The following is a 27,957-nucleotide window of genomic DNA, read 5'->3' as shown; positions in this document are numbered from 1 at the left end:
TCCTCGTAGCCAGAGACACAGTCCCTATAGTCAAGCCATTGAACATGAGAGTCATTATAGTTGGAGCAGGCATCGCGGGCCTTTCGCTTGCCATTGCCCTCGGCCAGTCTGGCCACCAAGTCACAATCCTCGATGCTGCTCCTCAGCTTGCCGAGCTGGGTGCGGGCGTCCAGATGACACCACAAGCAATCAGATATCTCTTCAGGTGGGGCCTCAAGGATGACTTGATGTCGGAGTCAATTATCCCGGAGAACTTGCATGTTCGGGATGGGCACAGCGGCGACCTACTAGGAAGTATCCGGATCAAGAATATGGAAGCTCAGTATGGCGCCCCGTATATTGTCGTTCATCGGGCCGTCTTACATGCCATATTGCATCGACATGCCATCCGAACTGGGTCGCAAGTGCTGCTGGACAGTGACGTTGTCGAGTATGACCTTGCCAACGGAGCTGTCCGGCTCCGGAACGGCAAACGGCTGACGGCGGACCTAGTCGTCGCTTCCGATGGTGCGTATTGTCCGAATATGAAGGCAGGTCCGCGGTATGCTGACCATTCTTGTGCTTTCCAGGTATCAGTTCTCTCGCCCGATCCAAGCTCTTGGGCTCCAGGGACCCTGGAAGCCAGCCTACTGGATGGGCTGCTTTTCGTATGACGGCCGAGGTCTCCAAACTCAGGGCGGACCCAGCACTCGCGAGTCTAATAGACCTTCAGTCTCGCAGCTCCAACTGGTGGATTGCTCCGCAACTATCATGCATGACGTACTTGATCAAAGATGCCACTTTGCTCAACATCGTTCTTTCTCACCGAGACGATATCAACACCAAAGAATTCACCTCGAGTGAACTCCATGATACGGTCCGAACTCTGTTCAGAGGCTTTGAGCCCCGGTATGTATATTGTCAGCGTTAAGATGAGATACGACACGGTGCAGTCGTTAACCAAGTCGTTGACAGAGTTCAGCATATTCTAGACCTTTCGCGGCCACAAATTGCCAACTACCCTGTGCATGCCGTGCCGCCGTTGCCCTCCTGGGCTCACGAGTCCGGTCGATTCGTTCTGATAGGCGACGCTGCTCATGCAATGGCCTTTTACATGTCCATGGGCGTTAGCATCGCCGTCGAAGATGCAGCTGCACTTGTGGCAGTGCTAGACTTGGCTTGTCCTCCTGATACCGACCCAAGTTTCTCCCATGAACGAAGCGAAGACGTTGACTCTAAGCTAAAGCATGCTCTATATGTCTTTGAAACAGTGCGCAAGCCCAGGGTAGAAGCTGTGCAAGAGGCTAGCTTACACGGCGGCGACTCGTCACATACGTCTGATGAAATGGAACGCAGTGTCCTTTATGAAGCTCTCAGTCATTCTCGCGAGGGGGGAGTCTGGCCCCTGGAAGGTGATGCCAGCAGAGGCGAGTTCGTTCAAAAGACTACACGGACGGGTCAACGGCTTGGTCCAGGGGGCATCATTGACAAGGGAACAAGAGACTGGTGTTATGATTACGATGCCGTCGGGGCCGTTCAGGAGTATTACAAGTCCTCCTCAACTGCAGCAGAAGCTGGAGTCCTTTCGTGAGTCAGTGAGGCAGCCGATAAAGGAGTGAGGAGCAATTCACGCCATCACCTCGCCTTGCTGTACTTGCTCAAGCTTCCCAGAAACGGAAGCTCCGTCGAATTCACAGCCATAACCATACGCGTCCTCGAAAGCTTCCATAACTCCTCGGGAGCAGTCGTTAGTCATAGTGTTGCGGATGACGCTTTCTGCGTTCTTTTAGAGATGGATCTAACCTGCTATGGAAGCCCCGCCGGTGCGGAACTGCCACGTGGGGGTTTGCAATCTCGAATTAACTCCCGCCTCGGATCGATCCCGCTTTTGCCATCGATATAAGAACACATCGCTGCTTCACTTAGTCAATCACGGCCCGTCTATCAACTCTCTATTAGCTCGAATTGCGAGGACTATTTGGATATCTATCGTGCTCTTCTGCATAATCACACCGACATTCGCTTCCGAGGGTGCCGACAAGATGGGATCTCAACCAGATTACAGCCTCCCGCCACAGGAGGTTTCATTCTCGGGCTTCTTGTTTGACATGGACGGAACTATTATCGACTCTACCCCAGCTGTTGTCAAGCACTGGCAAACGTAACGACGCCCTCCGATTTGATTTATTTACAAACATTCCCCGAGATAGACTGAGTACGCTAACAGGACGTAACAAAGAGTCGGTGAAGAAATCGGCGTCGCCCCAGAAGTCATCCTGGAGACGTCTCATGGCCGTCGAAGTATAGACATACTGAAGATCCTTGCTCCTGAAAAGGCCAATTGGGAATGTGAGTTGTACTGTAGTAGTTTTCTCCGTCGTCTGATGACTGCTAGCCGTCGAGGTCACCATGGAGGCGCACAATGTGGCTTGTCGTATCAAGCCGACGCCTTCCTAGTCTGTCGCTGAGGCCTCACACAGACTGGAATCCTTTCCTTTCGCATCCCACAAAGCCTCATCTTAAACAGACCGTGACTGACTGTGCAACCCCATAGATGTCACGAAGATGGAGGGCGAGCTCCCGAAGCGGTACGCCGATGACGTCGTGGAGATTCCCGGCGCCCGTCCTCTCCTCTCGTCCATCATCTCCCATTCTTTTCCCTGGGCCATCGTCACGTCTGGCACCCAGCCGCTGGTCAGAGGCTGGCTGGAGCGGCTGTCTCTTGGCACGCCCGAGCACCTCGTCACCGCCGAGTCCGTCGAGAACGGCAAACCCGATCCGACGTGCTACCGCATCGGCCTCGAGAAGCTCGGGCTGCAGGACAAGGCCGGGGAGGTCCTTGTCCTCGAGGACAGCCCAGCAGGCATCAAGGCCGGCAAGGCGGCGGGGTGCAAGGTCCTGGGGCTGGTGACGAGCCACACTGTGGAACAGGTCGTGGCGGCCGAGCCCGACTGGGTGGTGAAGGATCTCGAGAGCGTGAGGGTGGTGAGACACGAGGACGGGAAGATGACGCTTGAGCTGTCCAACGCGTTGCGCTTCTGATTTGGAATTCTGTGAGCAAAGGAAGCACATGCCGGGGTTTAGAGGAGGAAAGATACTTCTAGAGGGCAACTTCAGGATAGATTCAGATACAGAGCGCGGCATACTATTACTGCAACATTAATTGAAGTCTTATATCTTATACGCATCATGCATTCCGGGGTAAAGAAAGCCCTTGATGAGGGCAGAAAAGAATGAATTGGGAAGGGAGAAGAGAGTTCCTTCATAGATCTCGGCAAGTACATTGGCGCGTGCTCACACATCAGCCCGTCTCGATTGCTAGGCAGCTGAAGAAGATTCGACATCGATGGAGATGAAGTCTCACTTTTTCTTAGACCTCCACAGATGTCTCGTGTTCCTGGCGAGCAAGTCATTTTCTTGGCCCTCCTCTTTTCTCTTCCCCCCCTGATCCCTCCAGTTGTGCCCGAGCACATAACGAGATCGGCAAATGTCTCAGAGGGAGCCGCTGCATCCCTCTTCGCTTTTTCCCCTTTCCCCTTTCCCCTTTTCGGCCCCCTTCCGTACTCGACTTTTCGTGGCTTTTGGGTATTTGTCAATTATGTTCGGTTTTTCGTACTTTCTGAAGAGCTAAGGAGAAAGACAATGTAGTGCTTTGTGAGGTGAAACAGCCTCTACACCACATCACGCACTGGGAGGAAAGGGGGGGTGGGAGGTATCGAAGGGAAGAAAGTTGTCTACCAAGGAGGTTCATTCAACAACCACAACTAGGTACTGCCAAGTCTCGGAGTTTCACTGCAGGTGCCTTCTCTTCATTGACAAAGGATCCCGGTGCCTTGGTAGGTTCATATGATTTGGTCCCAGCAAAGGCAAGGCGCATCACGCCGTGTTACTACTCCCAACATGGACTTACCTGTTGTATCTCCCTCCCCTCCCCTTTCGACACGCTGGGTAACGACCACGACAAGCTCTCGTACAACCGCGTCGTGTTCGCCCCCGTGAATTGGTACAAACCAGGGATGGCAGCACTTCTGGCAGAGAGTTGAACCACTTCGTACCTTAGTTCCCGCCTCTTGGTACTCGCACCTTGTGAAAGGTCCAGGCACAAAGGGGTGTGCCAAAGTAGTATGTGTGTTCTGCAACACTCTTCCCCCATGGCTATAGAGGATCTGTATCACTTGGGAGGAGACGGATGGTAGTAATGCCGTACGGCTTCTTCCGTACAGGCAGTACTACCATCATGCAGTGCCTCGGGCACCACTGCAAATTCGCACATACCTCCTCCATGCTTGTACTCCATACCGACACCTCGGACGAGGGATAACTTTGACGTCCGGTTGCCACTCGAGTAGCACTTGTAAGGTGGCATGTCAGGTGTGACCTCTCCTCTCTCTCTCTTTCCGTATATGTATGTCTCAGCAGTAGGATTTTGTGGTTTTTCTTTCAGGTATGGCATCATCTCTTGAATATCCCAGCTTGGCATAATCTCGCCTGCCTCTTTTCAACAGATGTATACAGGGGTGGGTGGCACAGTTGTATGTCCCGGTATGAGAAAACACAAGTCTCAACGACATAGCAACACCCTCACATGGATGTTTCCTTGTGAGCTGACTGCATCGAGTGAGCGGGGAGTGCCATGTAGAGAGGGGAGCCTTGACTTGTGAGGCGAGACGACGGCGGTTCGTGATACTGTGGCGCTCCAGGTATCGTTCTCACGACGCAGTCTTCGATGTCATAGATCAATTGCAAAGAACTTAGTATTTTGCCCTGGCGCCGGATGAAGAACGTTCCGTTCGTCGGGAGGACGACGATCATCCACACAGGCACCATCCACAACCACAACCATGACCACTTGATCCGTCAGGCCCCATGGGATCTCCAGTGACACGCATGCCGATCTTCTGCTTCTGCGTTGCACGAGGCACCTGTGCTCCGTAATGTCCTAGTATTCCATGCAAGGTCCCGTGCGAGGCGAGAGACTGGACGCACGTCCGGGCACGTCTTGCATCGTCGACTACCCTGCAGATTTCGGCAAAGAGCAGAAAAACGCACCACGCAAAGAAATCGACAGGCACCTGGAAATAGTAGTAGTTGTAGTAATGCCTCATGCTGGTGAGCCAACGTTGGGAAAACAAGAACCGTGCCGAAAATGCCGTGCCTCGATACGCACTTCCCCTTGGATATGCCCCATGAGGAAGCAGGCTGCATGGAAAACCCGCTTTCGCTTCTGGATTACTGCATCCCTCCTCGAGCTTACGCTCAAGGTTTCCTGCAGCTGCCGCCTGGTGCGGTGGTTGGCTCTCGTTCGCCCGCGCTTGCATCGCGACACATGGCCGGAGCCCACTTGTAGAGGGCGGAAGGGCCACTGCGAGATGGTTTCAACCCTCCCTCCTGGCTCCTCTGCGAGTTCTGGATCTCTCGCGGCTGATGCCGGTGCCTGCTGCTTCGTCCTCTGCAGCTGATGTCCACGTCCCGAAAGGGTGACACGGCCCTTTCTTGGCCGCAACTTGCCGTCCGAGACCCTTCGGAGGCTTTTCCCCGCCCTGCAAATGCCCAACATCCAGACCCTTTCTACGGAGTGCCTCGCCTTACAATGCCAGAAGCAAGAAAGCGCAAAGACAGGGGGGGTTATCATGTAGGAGGGGAGAGGGTCCTGAGTACCGCGAGACTAGTGCAGCTCATTGTCTTCATGCAAGCCCGCGCTTCTTGATGAGTGGAAGACTGTGCGGGCAGGACAGTCAACCGGCGAATTCGTCTGGATGGAGTATTACTTCGCGCCCAGCATACAACTGGCAGAGTTGCCGAGCCAAAGAAAGAAAAACCTCGCTCGGATGCCACCGTATCAGTACGAGCACTCGTAGGTGGTAATATCCCCACACTCAGGAGTTGCCGGGCCTGCTCTTGCAGACAGGGGCCTTGTCGAAGCTGCGCAGTATCGGGGAAGCAACCAAGCCAGAACAGGCTCATGACAATATAAAGCACACGTGGGATGAGCGCTCCTGGGCGTAACCCAATGGGACTGTGTGCATCGACCCTAAGCTAGAGCGGTTGGGCGGGCACAGCCGCTCCTGCGCGTCTCGCCAGACTCACTCGTTCTGCTGCCCCCCATATGAGATAACTGCCGTCTGATTGCCATTGCGCGGACTCCTTCGCAACCCGAAGCCATCGTCGCCGCATGGGGGTTTGTACTGTTCGGCCTCGCGCGCATCCAAACAGAACGCACAGAGCGAGCACACGTCCGCTGCCCTAAGCGTGCAATTTCGCGGTTCGTGGGAAAGACGCAGCTGAGGTCGAAACAAGACATGGCTCCACGACTCGACGTGGGCTAGAACCATGCAGAGCATCTTGTTTCTGACTCCTTACACCATCCCATCGCGCTATGGTATTTTGCCATGTGGGAGCCAAAAATGATTTTTCGGGAAGCAACATGACTGGCCAAGATGCGAGATTGTATCTCGTCGGCTAGTCATTTCTGACAACATTCCCCATGCTTCCACGGTCCCATGTTCTCATACTCCATGACCTTACTCTGTAGGTGCAGCCCTCGGACGCCGTGCCCTCGGCCAGGAAAAGATGCATATCTCGAAGGTTTCGAGAGGCTTGAAGCAAACCCGCCGAACTGCTTGCGCCACTGCCCACTTGCAGTAGCCAACCCCTGGATTCATCGAGGGCTTGCACAGAACTAGGCGATTGCGGCACATCATTGGTGCCAGTGCTGGAAATCTCCGGCTGCGTGGCTTGCAATCCGCAGCTGAGAACAGATTCGAGAATCCCAGACGCAGATACAATTTGTATCCTTGCACGTTATTGCTGCGCTATGGCAATGATGTCGGTAACCATTTAATCAGTTTTTCTTCTTCTTGAGTTTTGCGACGGGTGGATTGCGTTGTGGGAGAGTAGCATGCGGAGAAGTCCGTAATACTACCCAGGGAGGCATGGCATAGCACTGCGTTTACCGCTACCCACGAGCGCCCGTCATCTCCGAGCGGCATGCGCCGGAAAGCCGTGCAAAGGCAACAAGATGTGCTCGTGCAAGAAAAAGATTCCATCGGAGCTCAGTGATATGGGATGGCAATGTCCAGCAAATCGAACAAGCACAAGGGTCGTGCCGTCGCGAAGCTTGCCAGTCGAACGCTGGCTCCTAGCGCTCAAGCCAGGCAGTTGGAGACAGTAACAGCGCTCCCGGACTGTGGCTGCTCAAGATGGCAACGAGCGACAGTTGCAGGTGTCGATCGAGTGAGCGTTCAGCAGACAGGGATCGCGGTTCCTTTCGCACGTGGCTGCCGGGACCCCAAGTCGACACTAACAATCTCCCCGTCCCTGGCTGCGGGGACTTGAGGTTGGCCGGCGTCTCCTCACGCCCCCCTTGCGTCCGAACCGACACACCCCCTCATCCCTTGCTCCCCGCTCGTTGGCTGGGTTCCAGAACCAGCGTGCACTGCGCTGCCTCCGCGTCCGTCCTCGAAGTCGTTGATAAGAAACACAAGCTACGACGACCAAGCCGGCAAGCGTCGCCCTTGGTGTCCTTTGCAAAGGCTAGAACTTGTTGTTTCGTGATGATATCTGGCTTCCCCTGAGATCCCAGTGGAGGAAAGGCCCGAAAAACTTGCAACGGCATTCGCATCTGACTGGCCAAGGATGTAATATCCGAACACGTATGTACTCCGGAGTTCGTGCAGATATCAGACTCGTACTCCGTAATACTGCCTTGTTGATGATCCATGCCGTGGTGTGCGAAGCTCGGCCTGCCGCTCCTATGACCCGCAGCCTTCTCCCACTCACTCGCCGTGAGAGGGGGCTGTCATGGACGAGCGAATGCGTTGCTGGGATTCTTTGGTTCTCTGTACAGAGGACAGGTACCTCGTTGAAATGAGGGTTCTCATCCACTTGGCTGCTTCGCGCTGTGATCCGAGATTGCTGTGGCATTCCAACAGGCCCGGATCGTAATGCCCAATTCGGGCCATCTGCGTCCTCACGCCACTTGAAGCTGGCGGGGCGATGTTCCCTACCCCGGTACGAAGCAGAGCTGTTCGTCACGATCCCTGCCCGCCCTCGCCAGAGAGCCTAGCTCGTTCTGCGGTTGCACTTACTCGCACGCTGCCCCATTCAACTGTGTATGCGCCCAACACCACTGACAAGAAGATGCAGAAGTGAAGGCAAGAATACCATCATCAGTATACAGTTCTATATGCTGCTCACATGGCAACCTTCTCTTGCTGGTCAAATCGAGAGCTCAAAGGCGCCACGAAATGCATCACATTTGCTGTTGCTTTTCCTATACAGGGTAGATGCTGGCCCCCTCTTGCTGCCCTCGTTGAATGAAAATGTTCATTGCTCCGAGACTAGAGATAAAGCAATTGAATTGAAGAAAAGTGACCGCTTCTCGGCTGCGTCTCTGGAGTGGACTCGCCCGCCATACTGGTTACTAGAAAACTAAGCAGGCCTCCCGTGAGCAACGACATCAGATCCACAGTCTTGCTATGGACTTTCTCGACGTACCTGTCAAACACGCCGCTGTCTCGCTTGAGTTATAGAACACCTTCCGCTCACTGTTCCTTTTCGATGAATTATCCATGAAGTAGATTTGTTGGCATTTCACTCATCTTGAGTATATTTCTTGCTGAAAAGAAGCAAAGAATAGCACCGCTATCAATGAAGTCAAATTGCCGTATAAAGCAACGCTGAGCCAACATCAAGTCAGCAACACTTCTTACCATCCGACTAAAATAAGGGTCCTCGTCCTTGTACTACATACCTTCAGTGATCCAGATCTCTGCGGCAGGGATGGATCAGGTCGAGGAACCAGGATGTTCAGCTGGCGAGAGGTGCTAGGCCTTTTTGCCTAGCGAGTAGATCTCTGAAGCTTGTTTCCCCCCCTCACCACACTGCTCTCGGTCCTGTTGCTCCTACCGAAGGCCAGTCATTGATCGAGACCTATATCTAATGCCAGCGGGGCTGTTCTTCTGAACCCTTGGGACAAGACCCGAGTGGCCTACAGTAGCATCAAGCGACGCCGACGCCCCGCGGATTTTGGTTGCCTTATTTCCTTGCAACGCATTTTCCCCGTACAGTCGTCCAATGGATTGACGCCGCTGCTTGGTACGCAAGCACATCGTAGTGGTAGTCGGATTGGTCCAGCGTGTGTGTGGCTTTTGCTTTAGGAAATGCGACAAGCGCTTCATGGCACTAAACAGGCGTTGGGGGGTGTGTCGTGTCACGCCCAGGACGCAAAAAGACACCATTTCAGGCTTGGCCAGTTTTTTCGCTCCCTCCCGCACCCGAGACCTCGGTGCCAATTGGTAGAGGTGCACACCACCTAGCAAAGGACGAGGTTGATACGGACAGAGCCTAAAAGCCCGCCAGTCTCTCACAATCTTGTGATGCCCGATCTGGCAGCAGTGGTAGTCTGTGATCTGCCTTCAATTGGTTGTAAGCGATCCAAACCTTGTCAGCATGATAGTAGACGTTCTTGCAACCAGCTTCAGCACGTCGAACTGGGAGACTCTTCCTGATGGTTCCCATCCCCACAACGCATCTTGATGTTTTTTTCTTTTCTTTTCCCTTTTGCCGCGGAAGGAAATCTCCTGCCATGGTGCGGAAAGAGCCCTGAGTATGGAGATATCCGGTGCTTTGTGGCCGTTGTGGGCGTGCGTGTACGGACAACCATGCTCGAGGCCTCATGTCTGATCTTTACGTGCCAGGCACCGGACAGTTAGCGTGTACCACTTGAAGCTTGCCGCATGTTTAAAGCTGCAGCTAGCCTTGGGTTGGACCAGCGTTCCAGAGCACTGGGCCTGGCTTCGTCAAAACGGAGGACTTGAAAGGCCAAACGGGGCACAGCTGCAGCTTTGGCTTTTTGGGCCGCGACACATGAGCAGCCTACCCTGCCGACAACTGCTCCGGTCGAGGGATGAGGCGCCCCGACACCCAAGTTTCTTTGGTCCCCCACTTTCCGTCGAGGTTGAGAGCGGTGACACGTTTTGATATTCTTGCCTCTGCTCAACTCAGTCGCGTTGTAACCGCAACAATTCGTCGAGGGGCAGAGAACTATGTTGCATTCTGCTTCTGTCGTTTGCCCATACTTTCTGGGTGCCCGTCTCTTTGATATCTTGGTTGTTCAGGAATATTAAAGTTCGTTTCCACGAGTTGACTTTTCTCCTTGGGGGCCATCAGGCACCCAACAATCACCGGAGGCCCGCTACTGTGCTGTCTAAGGCGGCGGCTGAACAGGTGGTGGCCTGATGTGTGGGAAACGCTAAATGGCACACGCAACGCTGTGCTTGCACGAAATCCATCGCACAGAATACAGCCGCTGCAGCAAATTAGCCGTGCTGAATATGACCTGAAGAAGACAAGAAGCAAAACCCTCCTCGCAGGACGTCTCACCCAGCATCGCAACGCACCTCGGGGGAGTACAGATAGAGGCAATCGGCTGCCAGCAGCACCATCCAGGGTTGCTTGTCCACCGAGGAAGCCAGCCTTGGCTGATCGGCACCCCAACTGCCCTTCTAGACCATAGCAAAAAGCAATCCAGATCTCTGGGTCGAGACCGCTCTGCTCGGCACCGCCGCACCGCTGCCGCGCCAGATTTTCTTTTTCCTCTAAGCCCCTTCGCCCTGCTTAAGCTCGACCCTCAGTGTAACAGCGGCCGGGTAGACGTGGCCATTAGCGCCCCATCACTTCCAGGCACTCGGGACCAGCATGCTTGTAAGGCTGACGGCAATCAGTCTGTCTCATTCTGATAATGAATCGCACTGGGAACGAAGGATTCATTCTCCCCGGTTGATTCGAGAGGTTCGTGTCTAACGCTGTGGCCGTGTCCGCGGAAGAGAGCCATATCCCGACAAATGGGAGCGTCTCCGAGGAACTTGGGTTGCCAACCCGAAATAACTGGCATACTTGGTGATACTGGAGAAATTGCAAGATAGGAGGTACTACCTCACTCCTAATTGAACAGACCCACGCTTGTGAGACTTGCGCGCAGCCTGGATGCGTCGTCTCCCGGAGCATAACTCTGCCTCTGAACGTAGTAGTGAGTCGAAAAAAAGTAGCACCATTGGCCTGATTGTGACGTGGAGTACAGACCCGAGTCCCGGAACGCTGATCGTGCATGATCCAGCCGTCTGCTGAGAAGAAAACTGGAGATATGGAAGTGGTGCTGGCTGGAGTCTTTCTAAAAGACCCGAGAGGCGGAAATGCGACAAGTCAACCGCAGAATGAAGTCTCATAACATGCCATGCGAGTTGAGACATGCTCTTCGGAAGTGCACAGCTAGTATTCCTTGCCGCCCCTATCTTTGGTACTGAGACACGGACGGCAGCGATTCTGAGCTGAAAAAGATCGGCTGTGAGCTGCAATGGCCAGTCTTGCACTTGACCTAATGAGTGCCGTGTCACGATTTGCAAGCGATTCGATGCGGATCATCATCTAAGCTCCAATGAAGCATGGGGGCGTCCCGGCAGTAAATTCACGACTCGGCCGCTAGGTTGAGACCAGTTAGGGGTGGCGCTCCATCGTCGGTGACGGGCTGTTCTTTCTCAGCTGAAAAGGCGCCAGCGTTGAGAACTGGGAAAATGAAGCAGCTTTACTGGTTCAAGTTAGTCGGTTTGGCGTTGAAAACACCGTGAAAGCATCGTGGGACGATGCGGAGCGTTGGTGTGGTACGAGTGATGCGCCGTCAGGCACAAGTAGGATAGTGTGCGAGTAATTTGTCAATGATAGAATACGGTGAAGCTGTCGCCTGGACATGTTCGTGGTATGCATTTCAGCGTTAACGCTTCTTCGGGTGACTGAACGTGTCTCACTTCGTGCCTAGAGGTGAAGGGCTCGTACCTCGTATGCCCGTGCCTTGGCAGGAAAGAGTACCGTCCTGACGCCGACGGGACCGAAATCGAATTCGTATGCCGTGACGCTAGACTTCGTGGCGTCTTCCGTCGTCCACCGTTTGGCCGTGTGGGTGTCTGATGATGGTCAACGTCTGATACTGCTTGGCAACTACAACACAGGACGGGCGATTTCTGGGTGGCAGAACAACAAGACGGAGCTAAGCGCTTTCCTCAAGAGGTTGCTTCCTATGGCAAGATTGGTGAGTCTGGGTAGTGAATCTGGGCCAGACAACGAATCAGCATGGCAAATCAGCTCGCCGAATAAGCGAAATGGGTTGATGAAAGCCACGGCGCCCAGCTTGGGTTTAGCCTGGCTCGCCTGAGCTCTGCGACTGGGGTAATCTGCAAGGATAGAGGACTGACAGGCTCCTGATGAGGTGTGCGATGGGCCCGAAAGAGGCAAAGCTCCGCGACGGACGGAGCCTCGGAACGGTGGGGTCGCTCCGAGAGCCCGATCCAACTTCTTTTCGGAAAGGCTGTGGCTGCCAGAGACAAGAGGTGGGTGGCCGAGATAGGGAGCGTGGATGTGCCACGAGGTGGAAATTCCGCATCTTGGTGTGTGCCCACTACATCGGAAGACGTCGTGAGACCTCCTGGCCTTGTAAGTACTGCCTGTAAGTACCAACTTCGCACATTCTCGACGGGGACGGGTGCTCGTACGTGGGAGGTGAGGCTGACTGCTGTGCAACCGCGGCGATATTGAATGTCGTCATCCAGGTACAAATACTTTGTAATCTGGGACCTCGTTAGCAGGGGAATGATGGCTCTGTAGTGGGACATGAGCATCTCAGCTCAGGACGACGTGCTGCTCGTCGAATTCGCTCCTTGTCGTGTCCTGTACTTCATACCTATGGCATCACCAGAGTAGAACCCCTTTCTGACTGTCGCCGCCACCCGCCCAGCTCTTTTAGGCTCTGCGACCAACTTGGTGGCTAAAGTCGAGCCGGCAGGGGGCGTAGCGCCGTGGGAGCAAAGTCGGGATTCCGCGTCCAGTCACCGGCGCTTCTCTGGCGCGTGGCAACCCGGCTGGGAAGAAGCACGCAGGACACAGACGGAAATACTACCGCTCCCTCGTTTCTGCCGAGCGGGATGGGTCGTGGACATCGTAAGGTACGCATGAGCCCCGGGGCTTGATACCGCGGTAGAACGGCGAGTTGATGGGCGAGAGTGGTAGGCGAAATAGCGGGCAAAAAAGGACACAGCAGGATGGAGAGCAGAAGAAGACGGCTGGGCCGGCCCGGGTCAAAGGACTGCCGGGCCCATTTTGGTGGGCAAAATTGGGTAGCTTAAGATGAAGCACGCAAGTGGCACGGCGAGTTTGCTCATGAATGTGGCTTGTCGTACGAAATGGTATCTGCAATTGAGGATGAAGTTGGAAGGTAATGAGGGCTAAAGGAGATTACTTGACTCGATATCCGGGTAGGACAAATACTAAGGTGCCTCCCATTAACCCAAGCGACTGATAAGGTCGTCGGATAGCGATACACCGACGAGAAAACATTTTCGCTGCGGCGGTATTGTATTCAGTACCTGCCTTTACTCAAATCTCCTCCATCGCAGTCAAGTTCATGATACCTTGGCGGGTATCAACCAGGGCTTGGCAGGCAGGCAGGCAGGCAGGCAGAAAGGCAGGAGGCTGCAGCAGGAAGGAGCACCTCGTCTGAACGCTTCAACTTCCATCTTGGTGCCGCGTCGCCGTCCCGGCTTCTCTCTGCCCTCGCACAGAACAAGGCACTCATCAAACAAACAGGGCACCACCCCGCTAGCACTCCGAGATTCGTACCGGCCGCAGAGCCGTCTGCTGCTTAGCTCCCCGACCTGATGGATGGTTCGTCTCATCAAGCCCGTCCGCTTCTGTCCTAGGGCCTGACGCTGTGCAGCCTGCCGCCTGCGGTGTCCAATGACAGCGAGCGCTGCCCTGGGACCTACCGACGGCCAGGAGGGCCTGGGACAAGGCCTGCTGCACCACAGCACGCGAGCCGCAGTGCGTGAGTGCCTCTGGGGGCATGTGGTGGGAGACGCTGGGAGGGCTGGGCGCTTCGGCGGTGCTGCCGGTGGATCTGACACCAGGTTGGCACCCAGAGGTTGGCCTTGCATTGCCCAGAATCTCCGTCTTGTGGACACACCGTCGCATGTTTCCAATGGGTAAAAGCTACGCACCAATGCTCCGTCTGCCCGCCTGGGCTGGCCTGCGTGAGAGGGACGCATGCTGGAGAAGCCTGCTGTGCTGTGACTGAAGCTTTTGTCGTCCAACTCACGGCGGCACGCTGAGATTGCGACATGCGGGTGATTGACATCTGTATCACCTCTGCTAAATTAAGCAAGATACCCAATACTGACTGACAGGGCACGAACAGTCCCTTGAACGATTGGACTGGCATTCAGCTGCTGCTATCAGTACGTGTAGTTCGGCTACATACCAGCGGCAACTTGAACACGTACCGTGCATTGGCAAAGACAAGCGGCACCTCCCACCCAATACCGGTTTTGTCGTCGACCTCCCTGATCATACATGCACAGGCGCAAACGAGCAAAGGGCTCTGAGCCGGGTGAGATTGTCATGTCATGTCATCACGACGGACCGCGTCTGAACCCTCGCCGTCCTCCTTGGGTTACCGCGAAATGGCACGCGGCATCCCGCCGCGATCCCTCCAGACCTCAGGCCGTGCCCTGGAGCTGGAGCTGGAGCTCATGGCAAGATGCTCGCACACGCCCCCGCCCATCTGCCAGGGTGGCCGTCGGTTTCTTCCCCAGTCCCGCATTGGGCCTGGTGCACAGACCGAGAACGACTCGCAGACTCGCATCGGCCACGACGACACAACTCTGGCGTGGCGGCAGCGAGCCCTCTGCATCCACGGACGGTCCAGCCCAGTCCCGGGACACACAGCGACCTGCTGCCGTACACGACCGCATAGGGCCAGACAAGTCCACGCCATGTACGAGGTACGGGGTACGAGGAGCGCTAGCCGTCGCCAGCTGGGCTCTGGGATTTCCTGGTTCTGGGCCCGGGCCTCTGGGTAGCGCTCTGAGCGCCAAATCTGCATAGGCGCACAGTCTGGCCCACCCAGCAGGTGCAGCTGATGCGCTGCCGCACCCCCGTCGCTGATTGCTGCAGCGCCTGGCCGCCCTGGCGTGGCCCTGCAAGTGTGGCCCTGGAGTGGCAGGGCTCGGAGCCAGGGGTTTCGGTGCTGTGATCCCTGCTCCCCCCGAGCACTGACCACTGACCGGGGGGGCGATGCCCTCACTCGCTCGCTCGCTCACGCTCACGCACACGCAGTACCGAGTACGGAGCAGCCCATGCAGCACCAAATCCGCCACAGATGCGCGGGCGGGTCGACAACACCACTACCGACCTAGAGATGCTTGCTTGCACCAAGGGCCTCTGCCTCTGCCTCTAGCGAGTACTTGTATCTACCTCCGCCCCTCCGAATCTGCTCCCGGATCTTGTCCCTCAAATGTTTCTGCCCGCTTGCTCCAACGACCCCGAATCCCCTTGACAAGGCTCGAACCGAAAGAGCAGCCAGGAGACAACCTTAAGAAGGAAGAAAGCACTTGTCTCAACCCCCCCTTCTCCTCCTTCTCCTCCTTCTCGTTCCTATTCTTTTCTTCCTTTTATCGACATCGTCGTCGTCATCGCTGCCATTGAGACCATACCATTGATTTCTCTCCTGGAATTACTCCTTGAACTTCCCTTGCTGTCGGTAGCAACTTGCCGTTATAAGAATCAAGCAGCCGCTACTTGCCATCGAATTCCTCGATTTCCAATCCAGTCGGGCATCTCGGCAACCTGCCACTAATACATCGGATTCCTTGCTCATCAAGACCCAGTACGGGATATTGGCCACGCAAGTCTCCGGCCGGTGTACAGCAGATATCGTCAAGCATACCGCGCCTGCTCTGGCCTCCGAAGAACAGAAATCATGCCTCATCAACATTCTCAATCCGACTGGTCGGCATGGACCTATTCCGTCGCTCCCACTGATGACTTTGCCGCACAATACACCCAGCTGCCAGTGCCGGAATATCCGTTCCTTGCCGACACCATGAAGGCCTACCAGGTCCAGCATAACCACCTTGTCCACCACCAACAGATGTCGCGAACAACAGAGTCAAAGCCGCGACTCTCAAAAGAAGAGGTGGAGGTTCTCGAGGCAGAGTTTCAGAAGAACCACAAGCCCAACAGCAGCACAAAGAAGGCTTTGGCTGAGAGCATGAGGGTTGATCATGCCCGCATCAATGTAATTACCCCTAATCCTCCCATTGATATACATCTATATATACATGCATGGCATGTATATAAGGTATGCATTGAACATGGCTAACAACCTGCCAGAACTGGTTCCAAAACCGCAGAGCCCGAGAAAAGAAAGAGAACAACATTCGAGAGTACGAAGCCAGGCAACGGGCCGAAAAAGAGCGTGCGGGCGGAGAGATTGGCCTTCAAGGCTCTGATCGCAAACGTGACCGGGTTGCTTCTTCTGCTCCCTTCCCAGAGCCACGGCAGGCTTCGCGAGCCAAGGAGCAGTCTCCGGATGCCCCTTCACAGCTGTCGACTGCCTCTGAGGGCTCCACCGATGTTTACGAGGCCACGCCGCCCGTCACTCCGCATCTCGGCTCTGCCTCTTCTCTCGTCTTCCGTCGCGCGGATGCAGAAGATGACGCCGAGTCTCCTGAGAAAAGCGTCCGTGGATATTCCTCGTCGCCGGTGACCGGCATGTCTTTCGCCAATGTGTCAGCCCTGGACGCGCTGTTCTCTATTGAGCAGCACGGTGCCGATGAGTTTGGCGATGAGTACCAGGACATGGACCTTGCGCGGATCACGGCCTTCTTGCACCAGACTGGCCTTCCAAACAGCCCCGACAGACAGCTCAGGTCTCCCTGCCCAACAGACATTGCCTCTCGCCGCAATCGCCAAACCCCTCAGCTGTCATTCAATGGCTCGCGAAGCTTCTCGGGCAGCCTCAGGGTCGCTGACGCAGCCAGACGCTCTGAGCAAGTCGGTTCCATGCGCCGAGTTGTTTCAACTTCGGCAACGGGCAGAGTCCGCAAGTCCTCACTCTCTGCTGCCACGCCACGCAGCCCCTTTTTTCAAAGAAACCGCTCGCCAATGGGCCCCGGTTCGGCGGCACCGCCCACGCCAAACACCCCCGTCGTGACTGAGCCACAAAATGCCAACGGTGGCCTGTTCCCTCTTACTACCAAGTACTCATCGTCAGCCCTGATGCAGGATCCCACCTTGCGCACGCCACCGACGACGCCAGCCTTCCTGGAGAACTTTGTCTTTAACAACCAGGGGGCCTCGTACACCATGGGCAACTTTGGCGCAAGGTCGTTTTCTGACCAGCTCGATGCGTCCGTCCACAGAACGGCAGCAGAATACGACGCCGGTATCACGGCATGCTCTAGCCAGCCTACAACACCCATGTTTCCTTACCAGGTTGGCTCTGGTTATTTTCCAGGCTATGCAGACGGCTCAGACTACAACTGGGCCTTTTCATCAAACAACGGGGAGCCTTCTTCGGACTTTGCCATTCCCTATGCCTCGTCTATGAGCATGCTTTGATTTTGAACTGGCAACCTCGATGCTACACGCAAACTTGCGGTGGGAGTGCGACACAACATCATGTCTGCTATGCCTACAACCGTCTCAGGAATCATATTGCAGGCGATTTCTTGCAATAGTGTACACTACAAATGGCGCTGGTCATGTTTTTCTTTTGTTCCTTTATTTCCTTTGTGAAGATTGGCTTAGCGGATAGCATATACACTGGCATTTGGACAGTATGCGGAGCGGCATCTTGGTTTCATGTATTCTTCCATGGAACTTGTATTTATTCAGGGTCTGGGTTTCCTTTGTCATGAATTCGGTGCGGTTGGGATCCTGAATGATTCGTGCCTCCATACCTAGGAGAAGACACGTTTGTACCCATATTTTGTCGCTTCGGCGTGGGATGGGAGGAGCTGGAATACCCCGGGGGCTAGAAGCACCTGTTGGTGCGATGAGAATAAGCATGCATGGTATATGATCGTTTGACATCGCAACAATAGCGTAATACCTATGACTTCCGTGCCTCTTTCAATATTGTAGGACCTTTGCTCGCTTCTGTGGCATGGATAACGCTCGCCTGCGAGCCTGCCTTGAGCGCTGTTTGCAAAATCCTAGTCGGCATGGTCCTGGCCTTTGACTTGGAGCTGGTCTCTGGACGTGTGGTTGAGGAGTTAGTCTACCTGGGACCTAATTTGTGATCCGCGAGATGTCCTACGCCCCGTGGCTTCTGTACCGGGCTTGATGCTCTGCCTACAACTGAATTGTCTACATAATGCCATGAGGATCTTGATTAGGTAGGTTAGTAGTTGTCCTTGGCCTTGACTTGCTGTGATGGGTATGGAACATACAACCATCATGCCAGATGTGGTAACTGACGCCAACCGTCCAAGAAGTCAATTAGAAGGCGACCAATCAATGGCATCCATAGCCAGCGCAGGACAACGCCCCGAAGCTTTGCGCCACAAGGAACAGCGAAACAAGAACTCATAAGATGCAGTAATTCTTCATCAACCCAGCTTGATTAGATTCAGACACGAAGATTGTGGTTATTTTATGCCATGATACTGCATAGCATCAATGTAGCTACAGTGGTAGAGAAGAACCTGAAGTACGACGGGAGCAAGAGAACAAAGAAAAGCATCAACGACGTCACAGCTCTATTCTTAGCCTCCCATTTGTTTTTTTTTTAGCGAACTTTGAAGCGCGCAAACGCGATCTGCTGCAGCCCCACCCTGTTCCAGGTGCCCACTGCACTGAAGAAAGGGCAAAGCAGCAACAACATCCCTTGGATAGGCCGCTTCCCTTTGGTCCATGTTCCTCGCAGCCCTTTCTGTGCAATAAATATACTGCTCCGCCCTTCTCGCAGCTCCCTTATAGGACCTCTACCCTCCTTCGATAATGCCCGCTCGTGACTGAGCGCCCGCTCTCCATGTCCTCGTCCGCGCTCCTCGTCTCCGAAGACGCGTCGCGTGCGCGGTCCGGCATCCTGACGCCCACTTCCGAGGGCAGCCTCAACTTGAATCTGAGCCGCCATCATGGGGTCTCTTCGCCACGCGGCGATGCAAAAAAGTCGGGCGTCGCGGTGACCATGGAGCAGCTGCTCAAGCCGTCCATTGCCGTCAAGGTAGAATCTTATTTGAAGTCTCAAGAACCGCAAAGGTCTGGCATCAGTTGTGGCTGACTTCAAGGGTTCTGCAGCCGCATCCACCGAATCTGCATGTCCCGCCCCGCGTTCTGCACCCGTTGATGCTTCTGCCGCGCGAACACCTGCCGCTGTCCTATATCGACTTTGCCGCTTGCCACGGTGACTTCCCCCAGTCCCGGTTCTACGAATCCTACATCCACATCCTCGATCTCGAAAGCCGGCTGGGCCCCGCTCCCATCGTGCTCATCGCCCGCAACGAATTGAGGGGCACCGTTTATGCTCTAGAGAGACAGTCCAATGGGTTGTATGTGCTCTGCAAATTGGCGCCATGGGCCGACCTGGAGAGTCTGGCACAAAAGGCCACGGCCGTCAGATATGAACGTCTTGCTCCCGTGAAAGCGGAGCGAATCGAGCACCCTGCCGGCGAAGCACTCATAACCCCTCAGCTGCATGTCGAACAAAAGAAGAAGAGGGCTGCCATCGAAGCCATCCAGTCGCAGATGAGGAAGCGCGTAAGATCACAGTCTGTGTCGACAGTCGGAATCATGACGAAAGAAGAAGAACCACAGGAGCCTGAGTCCCTGATATCACAGCTGCCGTCACCAGACATGAGCTCGGAACAGGTTCCCCTGCCAGGATCTGAGGACAGGATCAATTCCATCAACATGGCCAGCAGCGCAGAGGAGATTTTTGAGGGCATCAGAACTCATTACTTCGACGCGCTGTACAAGTCCATGGTATGTGGCATGCACATTCCGAGCATTAGACCTGCTTTGCCTACCATTGACGTTTGCTCACATCGATGCAGGGATCCCTTGCGTATTTTGCCAAAGGGCCGCTGTCCCGAGCTCGGTCAACATTCCACCTGGACCTGGAGTCGAATTTGGATATGGCCGACTTGATTGAGTTCTTGAAGAGCCTCATCCTCACAACTGTGCAGATCGATAAGAAATATCGCGAGTCAATCCCGGAGATCATCGCCAAACTCAAAGACCGTATCGACAGTTCCGACGAGGGCCGCAAACGCAAGCGCAAGCCCAAGAAGATGAAGCTTGGGAAAAGTGGACTGTATCCGCTGGAGGATGAGAGTGTTATGCGGTGGTGGGCTGCGAACAAGCCGGAAGCGAATGACGACGGAGCTCCGATTACACCATCCCAGATCAAGTCTCATGTTTCCATTCTGCGAACGAGAGAAACCAAACTGCAGATGATTCTCATAATGGAAATCCTTGCTCTTGAACCTCTCAAGGCTGCTGGCGAAAGTGGCGAGGCGAATTTGCCTGCCCTTCCTGGAGCTGCCGATTCTGGAGACCTACTGGAGAATATCCTGCATCCTCAACCGAAGAAGAGAAACAAGCACAATCTTCCTGTTCTGCTGGATGTCCATGCCGATCGCCTAACCATCTGGCAGTCTACCGCGAGCGACGAGCAGCTGCTGCTTGAAGACGCCCCATCTTCGCAGACACCCTTGGATGGCAACCTGGACAAGAAGGCATCGTCCGAACCTCTGCGTGATTTCTGCGTCGATGTCATTATGCCCTTGTAAGCATCTGATCTCACTTGCAAGACCTTGGATTTTTTAATAAGACTGACCTCTTTCAGCTTTTCCGCTCGCTTGCCTGAACTTTGCGACTCCATCAGCCGCAAGCTTGGAGGCCCTGTCATCATAGCCCCGGTAAAGGCCAAGTCCATCAAACGACCGCCGGGAACGCGAGATCTCAAGCCTGGCACTGTTGCCAGGCGGCCTCAGCCCCCGAACCCCCGCAAGACGCTGCAGCGCGCCCTTTCAACGGAACAGCAGAACCGGAGAAGCATTTCCAGGGGACCCAGCAATGCAATTGCTCTTTTGCGATCAGCCACTTCCACTGCTCTTCCAACCGTCAAACGGGAGAGCTTGGACCCGACCGGTCCCATGTCACTGCTTCCCACTGACTCACAGAGAAGGGCTCAGTCCCTATCTCGGAGCAGCAGTATGCATAACCCGTTCGATGCCAGAGCTAGTAGAAAGGCCGAAGTGGAGACTGAGCTCAAGGAGGCCATCTCAGCTCTGAGGAAGCCCAATCGGGAGGTTGTAGGCAAAGCGATGGCCGAGGCAGACGAGCGGAAAGCATCGACCAGCCTCGCCACAAAGAGTAATTTCTTCTCCGCATTGAGAGTTTTGAAGACACGGAATGCTAACGAGAGGATTCTAGAACTCAAAAGGGTGCCTCCCAGGAGTGCTTTAGCTTCAGCTGTCCAGGTCAAGGCCACACCAGCGAATAATCGATTCAAAAATATGATGCCTACCAAGTCGAACGGGGGCCAGGCAGAGGGCTTTGACGAACTGATTCCCCCATCAAGCGTCACGGCCTTTATTCCTTCTACGGGAAAGCGGCCCGCTCTTAGGGAGATGTATAAGCGCAGTCCATCTCCAGCGACGGATACAGTAGGCGACACACCGACCAAGACTTCGGCCAAACCCAGCTTCATACGCCGACCTTTGAACGAACAAATGACGTTCCCGCCTTCCTCCCCGGCCGTCCAGAGAGAATCAAACTCTGAAGATTTTGTGGTGGCGGATAGCGCGGTCAAGCCTCCGCGGACGAGTGCCTACGAAGCCCCTGACTTGATGGAGACGCCGGTCAAGAAGACTACGCAACAGCGGGTGGATCTATACGCGACTCCTCAGACGAAGCAGCAGGAGTCAAAGGGGAAGAGTGTGTCAATATTTGACAGACTTGGATGGAATGACGATTTTGATGATTTATGAGATGGGGAACTTTCATTTTTTTTTTTTCATGCGTTCTGACGAGCATAGTGGTCATATGCCTTGTACTACGATATCCCTCGGGTGTGGTTGTTGTGGATGATGATTCCCCCCCTGTTATTCGAACTGGAAAAAAAAAAAGAGAAAGAGAAAAGAAGAGGAAAAGAAAGAACAAAGCATGGGCGTCTGGCGGCGGCGTTTTCAAAAGCATGACGGTAAACTTGCATGAAGGAGTATTCACTACACATGAGCGGCATGGCACGCATTGCAGCATATTTTGCGCATATTATTAGCAAGCAGTTTTGGCAAAGATTAGGGTATGAGTTCTATATGAGAATGAAGAGAGTGAGATGTGAAGTTGCCTTGTATGCTAGAAGTTCAAGATGCCGCCGCTATGGGTTCGACAATCATGGTCGGCAAATCACCAATGTCAACGTGTTCCTGTGATACCAAGTCCACCACCCGAATAGCTTCTAAGCCAACGACGCCCTCGCGCAGCGCGAGGAACTGCAGCTCCACGACGTGGCAGGCGCCCGGGGCCACGGGGCCAACGCGCGTGTCGGCGCTGAGGCAGATGATTTCCGTCGGCTCGATGGCGGCGGTCTTTTGCACGGCGTGGATGACGTTCTCGTCGAGGACGGCATCGGCAATCTCCTTCTTGCCGCGGCGGCCGCCGCTGGAGGGGGGCCGGATGGGGCGGACCTCGGTGCGGCGGCGCTTGGGGATGGCGACGAGGGCGAGCTTGCGCGGCGGGCGGCTGTTTGCCTTTTCGGAGGAGCGGTTGACGACGTAGACGGTCCAGGAGAAGACGTCGCCCGGGTGGACGGGGTGCGGCGGCGCGGTGAAGGACATTGTGATGCCGAGGTCGGGGACGGCGGCGTCGGTGCGGTTGGTGGAGGCCTCGAGCGTGGGGAGGGCGTCGGGCCGGATGGCGGACGGGGACTTGAGGTGGGTGATTGCGGCGGCGGCGCTGCCGATGGAGAGCTGGGCCGGGCGGTGGGCGCGCTGGATGCCGGACTCGGAGGCGGTGCCGAAGCTGGGGTTGACGGGGAGGGAGAAGTCGAGGCCGGTGGTCCAGCCCATGGTGAGGCTCGGGGTGCAGACGCCCGGGACGACGTGGACGGAGGCGGCGATGGCGATCTCGAGGCTGCCCGAGGTGTCGCGGGGATGGGGCGCCGCCTCGGCCTGCTGGGGCCGGATGTGGTAGAGGAGGGTGACGTGGTCGTGGGAGACGCAGCTCAGGGGCAGGGCGAGGCCGGCGTCGTCGTTGAGGTTCTCGACGGTGCCGTTGGGCGTCGTGAGCTTGATGCTCGTCAGGAGGGCCTCGCAGTTGAAGTGGGAGGTGAAGTCGATCTCGAGCAGCGCGACGATGGACCGGCTCAGGGGGATCGTGCTCGGGCGCGAGAAGCGTATTCTCGTGTGCAGCACGGGGAACACCCTGATGCTCAGCTGCGGCAGCGTCCGGAGCCGGGTCATGAAGTCCTGCTGCCGCGTGACGGGGGCGACTCGGGACACGCGCAGCGCGGACAGTCGCGGCTTGACGCCGTTGAGGGAAGGGTCGTTGCTGAAGGCCTCGAGCAAGTTGAAGCCCGACGGCATGCCGCTCGTGAGGTAGCCGACTTCCGGGGCGATGGGCTCCGTCCAGAGATCCGGGTCGAGGCTCGCGGATGCGGAGAAGACGACCGAGGGCATGTGGAGGCGCATTCGGGGTCGTATGAGGAGCACGGGGAGCTTCCACATGGCGTAGACGTGCTTAGGGTCTTCTTCTTCTTCGTCTTCCTCTTCTTCTTCTTTTCCTTCCTCTCCGTCTTTTACATCGCCATCTGCCTGCCGTCTTTCTTCGAGCACGAAGGGCTTCTTTGTCTCCTGCAGCCGCCCGCTGAAGATGGTCTCCGAAGCGTTGGGCGAGTTGTAGTCGGGGAGGCTGCCATTGGCCACCTGAGCTTCCAGAGAGATGTTTATCCTGCTCAGATGGTAGTCTAGCTCTCTTCTAGGGAGCCATGGCGTCTTCAGAACGAGCAAAACATCGACAGTCTCGTCTGTGAATATGGATTTTCATGTTAGTCACCTGAGCTTGGTTTACACCTGGACACCTCACAACCCAATTATGAGCGGTGAGGTCTTGACTGCGGGCTTTTACCGAAAAACAGCGTGTCTCTCTGCTCTATCCATTCAGATACCGGCTTGGAGCCGTCGAATCCTGCAAAGGCCTTTTCTAGGTTGATGTCGGTCTCGGAGGGCACGAGATATGTCAGGTAGGAGTTGTTGATGAGGTCAGTGGCCGCATTGGTGGTGGATATCGTCAACTGGACAGGAGTGAGGGGCCCAGGAGTGGCAGGATTGCGGGCTGACATGGCTGAATAAAGTATAGCAGAGTAGAGCAATTAGGGTAGGTGTCTCTCCATTCTCATCATTGAGATTATAAAGATGATATAGTCATAATAGCTAATTGATACTGAGAACGGCGAGGCCAATGAAGAGACCACACGAAGCCACCATAAGATGAAGCATTACCTCACCCGCGTCCGTTAAGCTCCAGCGCCCGCATCCCCTCTGATAAGCCCATAACGCTGCTACAAGGGCCCGTCCGCAGCCCCGATTGAGCGGAATCCGGATTGTTGCATACAGACGCCCCGACGTGGCCCGTGCGCGCTGGAAAGATCGATATGCGTGTCTCGCGCAATTGCTTGCACCCAAAGCTTTCGCTCGAAATTTTGGCGGCACAATCGTAGCTTCACCTCCCAAGCATCGCACCGAGCCAGCCATCACACCTCTGCCCTGCGCTCGCTCGAGGCGCGCTCTCTCCTCCAAAGACGTTCGCCTGTTCGAGCATCTTCATCGCGCCGTCCTTGCCTCGACGAAGCTGCTGCCCGCAAACCTCCAGCGCCTGCGAAGATGAACGGCTTCGCGCCTCCTTTCGCTCAGCCGGCACCGGTCTGGCAAGAGCACAAAACGCCCGAGGGCCGAGCCTACTATTACAATTCTGTTACCAAGGCCACGCAATGGACCAAGCCAGAGGAGCTGATGACCCCGGCGGAGGTGAGTTGCCGCTTCTTTTCGAGTCTTTCTTTGGACAACTTGCGACCTGTGTTCCAAAGACATCTGAACCGCTGCTAACCTTCCGTCTTCTTCCTCCACAGCGCGCTCTTCTGAACCAGCCATGGAAAGAGTACACCGCGGAGGGCGGTCGCAAGTACTGGTACAATACCGAGACGCAGCAGAGCTCTTGGGAAATGCCCGAGGCATTCAGAAAGGCTCTGGGATCGACTGGTGGGCCGAGCAACCCCGTTCCCCAGACTACTCCTACTCCATACACGCAGAGTGGCGGTTATCCAGCTGCAGGACATGACTATCCGCGCGAACCCCGCGACTCCCGCGACGCTCGCGATGCCCGTGACTCTCGTGATCGAGAACCCTACCCCGAATCTCGCCGATTGACCTACGGCGATGACTCCAAGTCACAGCAGCAAGCCTTCGTCCCCGCTACGAATGATCCAGAGTATGCAACTCCCGAAGAGGCCGAGGCGGCGTTCGTCAAGCTGCTTAAGAGAAGCGGCGTTCAGCCAGACTGGACCTGGGAGCAAACCATTCGTGCCACCGCCAGGGACCCGCAGTTCCGCGCCATTAGGGATCCGAAAGACAGAGAGGAAGCCTTCAAGAAGTACTGCCAGGACGTGCGACTCCAAGACGCGGAGCGTGCCAAAGAGAGGAAGGCAAAGCTAGCAGTTGACTGGGAAACGATGTGCAAGCGACACCCTGAAATCACCCACAAGACTCGATGGAAGACGGCCAGGCCTATGATTGAGGGAGAGACCATTTTCCGTTCCACTAACGATGAGGAGGAGCGCCGACAGCTCTTCGAGGAGTATGTCATCAAACTCAAAAAGGCTCACAAAGAACAGCAGGCCAGCCAGAAGAAGAGTGCCATGGATGGCCTTATCGACCTGCTTCCGAAGCTCAACCTCGAGCCATACACGCGCTGGGCGGATGCCAGAGAAATCATCTCCTCCACCCCTGCTCTTCAAGAACAGGAAAAGTATAGAACCCTCAGTCAGTTTGACATCCTGACTGCCTTCCAAAATCACATGAAAGGTTTGGAGCGCGCCTTCATTGAGTCTAAGCAGGAGGAGAAGAGCCGAAAGTTCCGCAAGGAGCGCAAGGCGAGAGATGCTTTCAAGGAGCTGCTCGAGTCATTCCGCAAAGAAGGCAAAATCAATGCTGGCACCAAATGGAGCCAGATTGTCCCTCTTATCAAGAGCGACGAACGCTACCTGACCATGGTGGGCCAGCTCGGTTCGAGTCCTCAAGAACTATTTTGGGATGTGATTGAAGAGGAAGAGAGGTCGCTCCGCGGCCCTCGAAACGACGTGATCGACGTCCTCGAAGTGAGTCCTGTTCCTGGTTATCGCATCTGCTATCTTCAGAAACTGACCCCTCGATAGGACAAGCGGTTTGAACTCACCCCAAGTAGTGATCTTGAGGAATTTCTGTCCGTCATGAAAGATGATCACCGTACGGCTAACATTGATCGTGACACGCTCAAACTTATCTTCAACCGCGTAAGACTACCTCCCATGTGCTACCGCTCGCTTTGGACTGTCAAGTCATGCTAACACACTTGTCTCATCAGCTGCGTGAGAAGCGAGCCTCCAAGCGCGAAGACGACAGACAGCCCGACCGACAGCAGCGTCGGGCCATCGACGATCTTCGTGCGTACATTAAGCGTTTAGAGCCGCCGGTCACGCTGAGCGATACATATGACAAGGTACGACCTAGACTACTGAAATCAGACGAGTTCCAGGCCGTCGCTTCGGAAGACTTCCGTCGAAGTGCCTTTGAGAAACATCTCCGCAGATTACGCGAGAAGGATGAAGCAGACCGTACCTACCGACGTCACGAACGGCCCTCCATCGAGAGAGACGTGCCGAGACGCGACAGGGATCGATCTCGTGGTGAGCGTTCACATCGCGGTAGCGGCCGTGGTGGTAGGCGCAGCCGTAGCCCTGAGCCCGATGCATACGAGGCAGACAGGCGAAAGGCGATAGCTGAGCGCGAGCGTAACCATCGCAAGTCGACCATGGCAGAGAACCTTCTAGCAACTGACCGTGGTCGTCTTTCGCCGCCGCCGCCACGCCGCGAGCGCGATCGTGAACGCGACCGAGATCGAGACCTGGACCGTGCCCCTCGCTCCAGGCGCGATGACGATGCCTTCTATGACCGCGAGCGCAGGGATCGGGAAGACGATCGAGAGAGGCTCTACCGCCGCCGCGCTGATCGAAGTTCGTACGATGAGCTCCCGTATGGCGATGAGCGTCCGGCGGCTCCGCGCCGTCGTCGTCCCGAAGAGGAAGACGACTATGCTCGCCAAGATTCGCGAGATTCAAAGGTATGTGTAACCGAAACATGATCATCATTACCCGTATTCATCCTACTCACACATGACACAGAGACTCAGAAGAGACCGATCACGTGAGCGTACCCCCCCTCGTGAAGGACGTCAACCACCACGCAACAGAACACCAGAGCCAGCCAAGGATGTCCGCAGCGGTAGCGAAGAGGGCGAAATTGAGGAGTAGTCGACCCCAGCCTCACACTTTCCACTGTCTGGCGAGTAAGCTTATGTTTCTTTTGCCCAAATTTGTCAAACCCCACTGGATCGTAAAACAACAGAACCCAACATCCAAGGATCAAGGACCCAAGGACCAAGGCCACAACAGCCAGGGGCATAAGGGAAGAAGAGAAAAAAACATCGGGAAGGGAGAACAAGATCAAGGAAAATGGTGTAGCTTGTTCACGCGGTGTAGCTTTTTTTTCACGCGTATGACTCTTTTCTGGACGTCGTAGTCAGTCAGGACAGGCTTCTGTTTCACGAGGATAGCTTCGTTTTGCTTTCTAACATCCATCTTGTTGGAGTCTTGTTTGAGTTATGATACAAGCACCTTGTTTAAATAAAGACACATTTCACTCCACTTCATTCTTCATGGGTAGCTGTGATGTTTACACATGTCTGTCTTGCACATCTTCATTTCGATTATTTGGGAAGAACATCCTCTTCAAGGACACCAGCACGTCACAATTATGCAATCATGAGAACCCATTCCGTAACGAACCAAATCAAGTTTATTTTCATCTGTAACTTTTCGACAACTCTACGGTC

General features: G+C 55.1%; 7 protein-coding genes across 7 annotated transcripts; 6 read left to right on the top strand and 1 right to left on the bottom strand.

Moving 5' to 3' along the window:
- Nucleotides 1-44: 44 nt before the first annotated feature.
- Nucleotides 45-1,570, top strand: BBK36DRAFT_1121878 (FAD/NAD(P)-binding domain-containing protein; the record flags this gene model as incomplete). The annotated part of the gene is made up of 3 exons (XM_024890875.1): nucleotides 45-507; nucleotides 570-888; nucleotides 955-1,570. 3 exons carry the CDS (start codon nucleotides 45-47, stop codon nucleotides 1,568-1,570), a joined length of 1,398 nt encoding a protein of 465 aa, XP_024748709.1.
- A 500-nt stretch (nucleotides 1,571-2,070) lies between these two features.
- BBK36DRAFT_1135780 (HAD-like protein) lies at nucleotides 2,071-3,148 on the top strand (the record flags this gene model as incomplete). The annotated part of the gene is made up of 3 exons (XM_024892757.1): nucleotides 2,071-2,155; nucleotides 2,220-2,328; nucleotides 2,534-3,148. Coding segments are annotated over 2 exons (597 nt in total), but the record flags the coding sequence as incomplete, so codon positions are not given.
- An 11,278-nt stretch (nucleotides 3,149-14,426) lies between these two features.
- BBK36DRAFT_1160586 (hypothetical protein) lies at nucleotides 14,427-15,259 on the top strand (the record flags this gene model as incomplete). The annotated part of the gene is made up of 2 exons (XM_024894303.1): nucleotides 14,427-14,797; nucleotides 15,139-15,259. The coding sequence occupies 2 exons, from the start codon at nucleotides 14,427-14,429 to the stop codon at nucleotides 15,257-15,259; spliced, it is 492 nt and encodes a 163-aa protein (XP_024748707.1).
- Nucleotides 15,260-15,781: 522 nt separating this feature from the next.
- On the top strand, nucleotides 15,782-17,424 carry BBK36DRAFT_1170126 (homeobox domain-containing protein; the record flags this gene model as incomplete). Its single annotated transcript, XM_024895408.1, has 2 exons — nucleotides 15,782-16,099; nucleotides 16,195-17,424. The coding sequence occupies 2 exons, from the start codon at nucleotides 15,782-15,784 to the stop codon at nucleotides 17,422-17,424; spliced, it is 1,548 nt and encodes a 515-aa protein (XP_024748706.1).
- A 1,371-nt stretch (nucleotides 17,425-18,795) lies between these two features.
- Nucleotides 18,796-21,803, top strand: BBK36DRAFT_1205211 (hypothetical protein; the record flags this gene model as incomplete). The annotated part of the gene is made up of 6 exons (XM_024897349.1): nucleotides 18,796-19,033; nucleotides 19,108-19,791; nucleotides 19,995-20,596; nucleotides 20,657-21,186; nucleotides 21,247-21,674; nucleotides 21,732-21,803. The coding sequence occupies exons 1-6, from the start codon at nucleotides 18,839-18,841 to the stop codon at nucleotides 21,801-21,803; spliced, it is 2,511 nt and encodes an 836-aa protein (XP_024748705.1). The 5' UTR covers nucleotides 18,796-18,838.
- A 375-nt stretch (nucleotides 21,804-22,178) lies between these two features.
- On the bottom strand, nucleotides 22,179-24,154 carry BBK36DRAFT_1122335 (hypothetical protein; the record flags this gene model as incomplete). Its single annotated transcript, XM_024890934.1, has 2 exons — nucleotides 22,179-23,839; nucleotides 23,941-24,154. 2 exons carry the CDS (start codon nucleotides 24,152-24,154, stop codon nucleotides 22,179-22,181), a joined length of 1,875 nt encoding a protein of 624 aa, XP_024748704.1.
- Nucleotides 24,155-24,479: 325 nt separating this feature from the next.
- On the top strand, nucleotides 24,480-27,684 carry BBK36DRAFT_1135777 (hypothetical protein; the record flags this gene model as incomplete). The annotated part of the gene is given in 9 exon segments (XM_024892756.1): nucleotides 24,480-24,833; nucleotides 24,847-24,850; nucleotides 24,939-26,186; nucleotides 26,205-26,206; nucleotides 26,246-26,359; nucleotides 26,431-27,186; nucleotides 27,248-27,464; nucleotides 27,486-27,587; nucleotides 27,607-27,684. Coding segments are annotated over 7 exon segments (2,384 nt in total), but the record flags the coding sequence as incomplete, so codon positions are not given.
- Between the last annotated feature and the right edge of the window lie 273 nt (nucleotides 27,685-27,957).

The sequence above is a fragment of the Trichoderma citrinoviride genome, assembly GCF_003025115.1.
Source record: "Trichoderma citrinoviride strain TUCIM 6016 unplaced genomic scaffold BBK36scaffold_9, whole genome shotgun sequence".
NCBI lineage: Eukaryota > Fungi > Ascomycota > Sordariomycetes > Hypocreales > Hypocreaceae > Trichoderma > Trichoderma citrinoviride.
The sequence above is the reverse complement of the archived record's forward strand: the minus strand, read 5'-3'. Positions and strand labels throughout refer to the sequence as shown.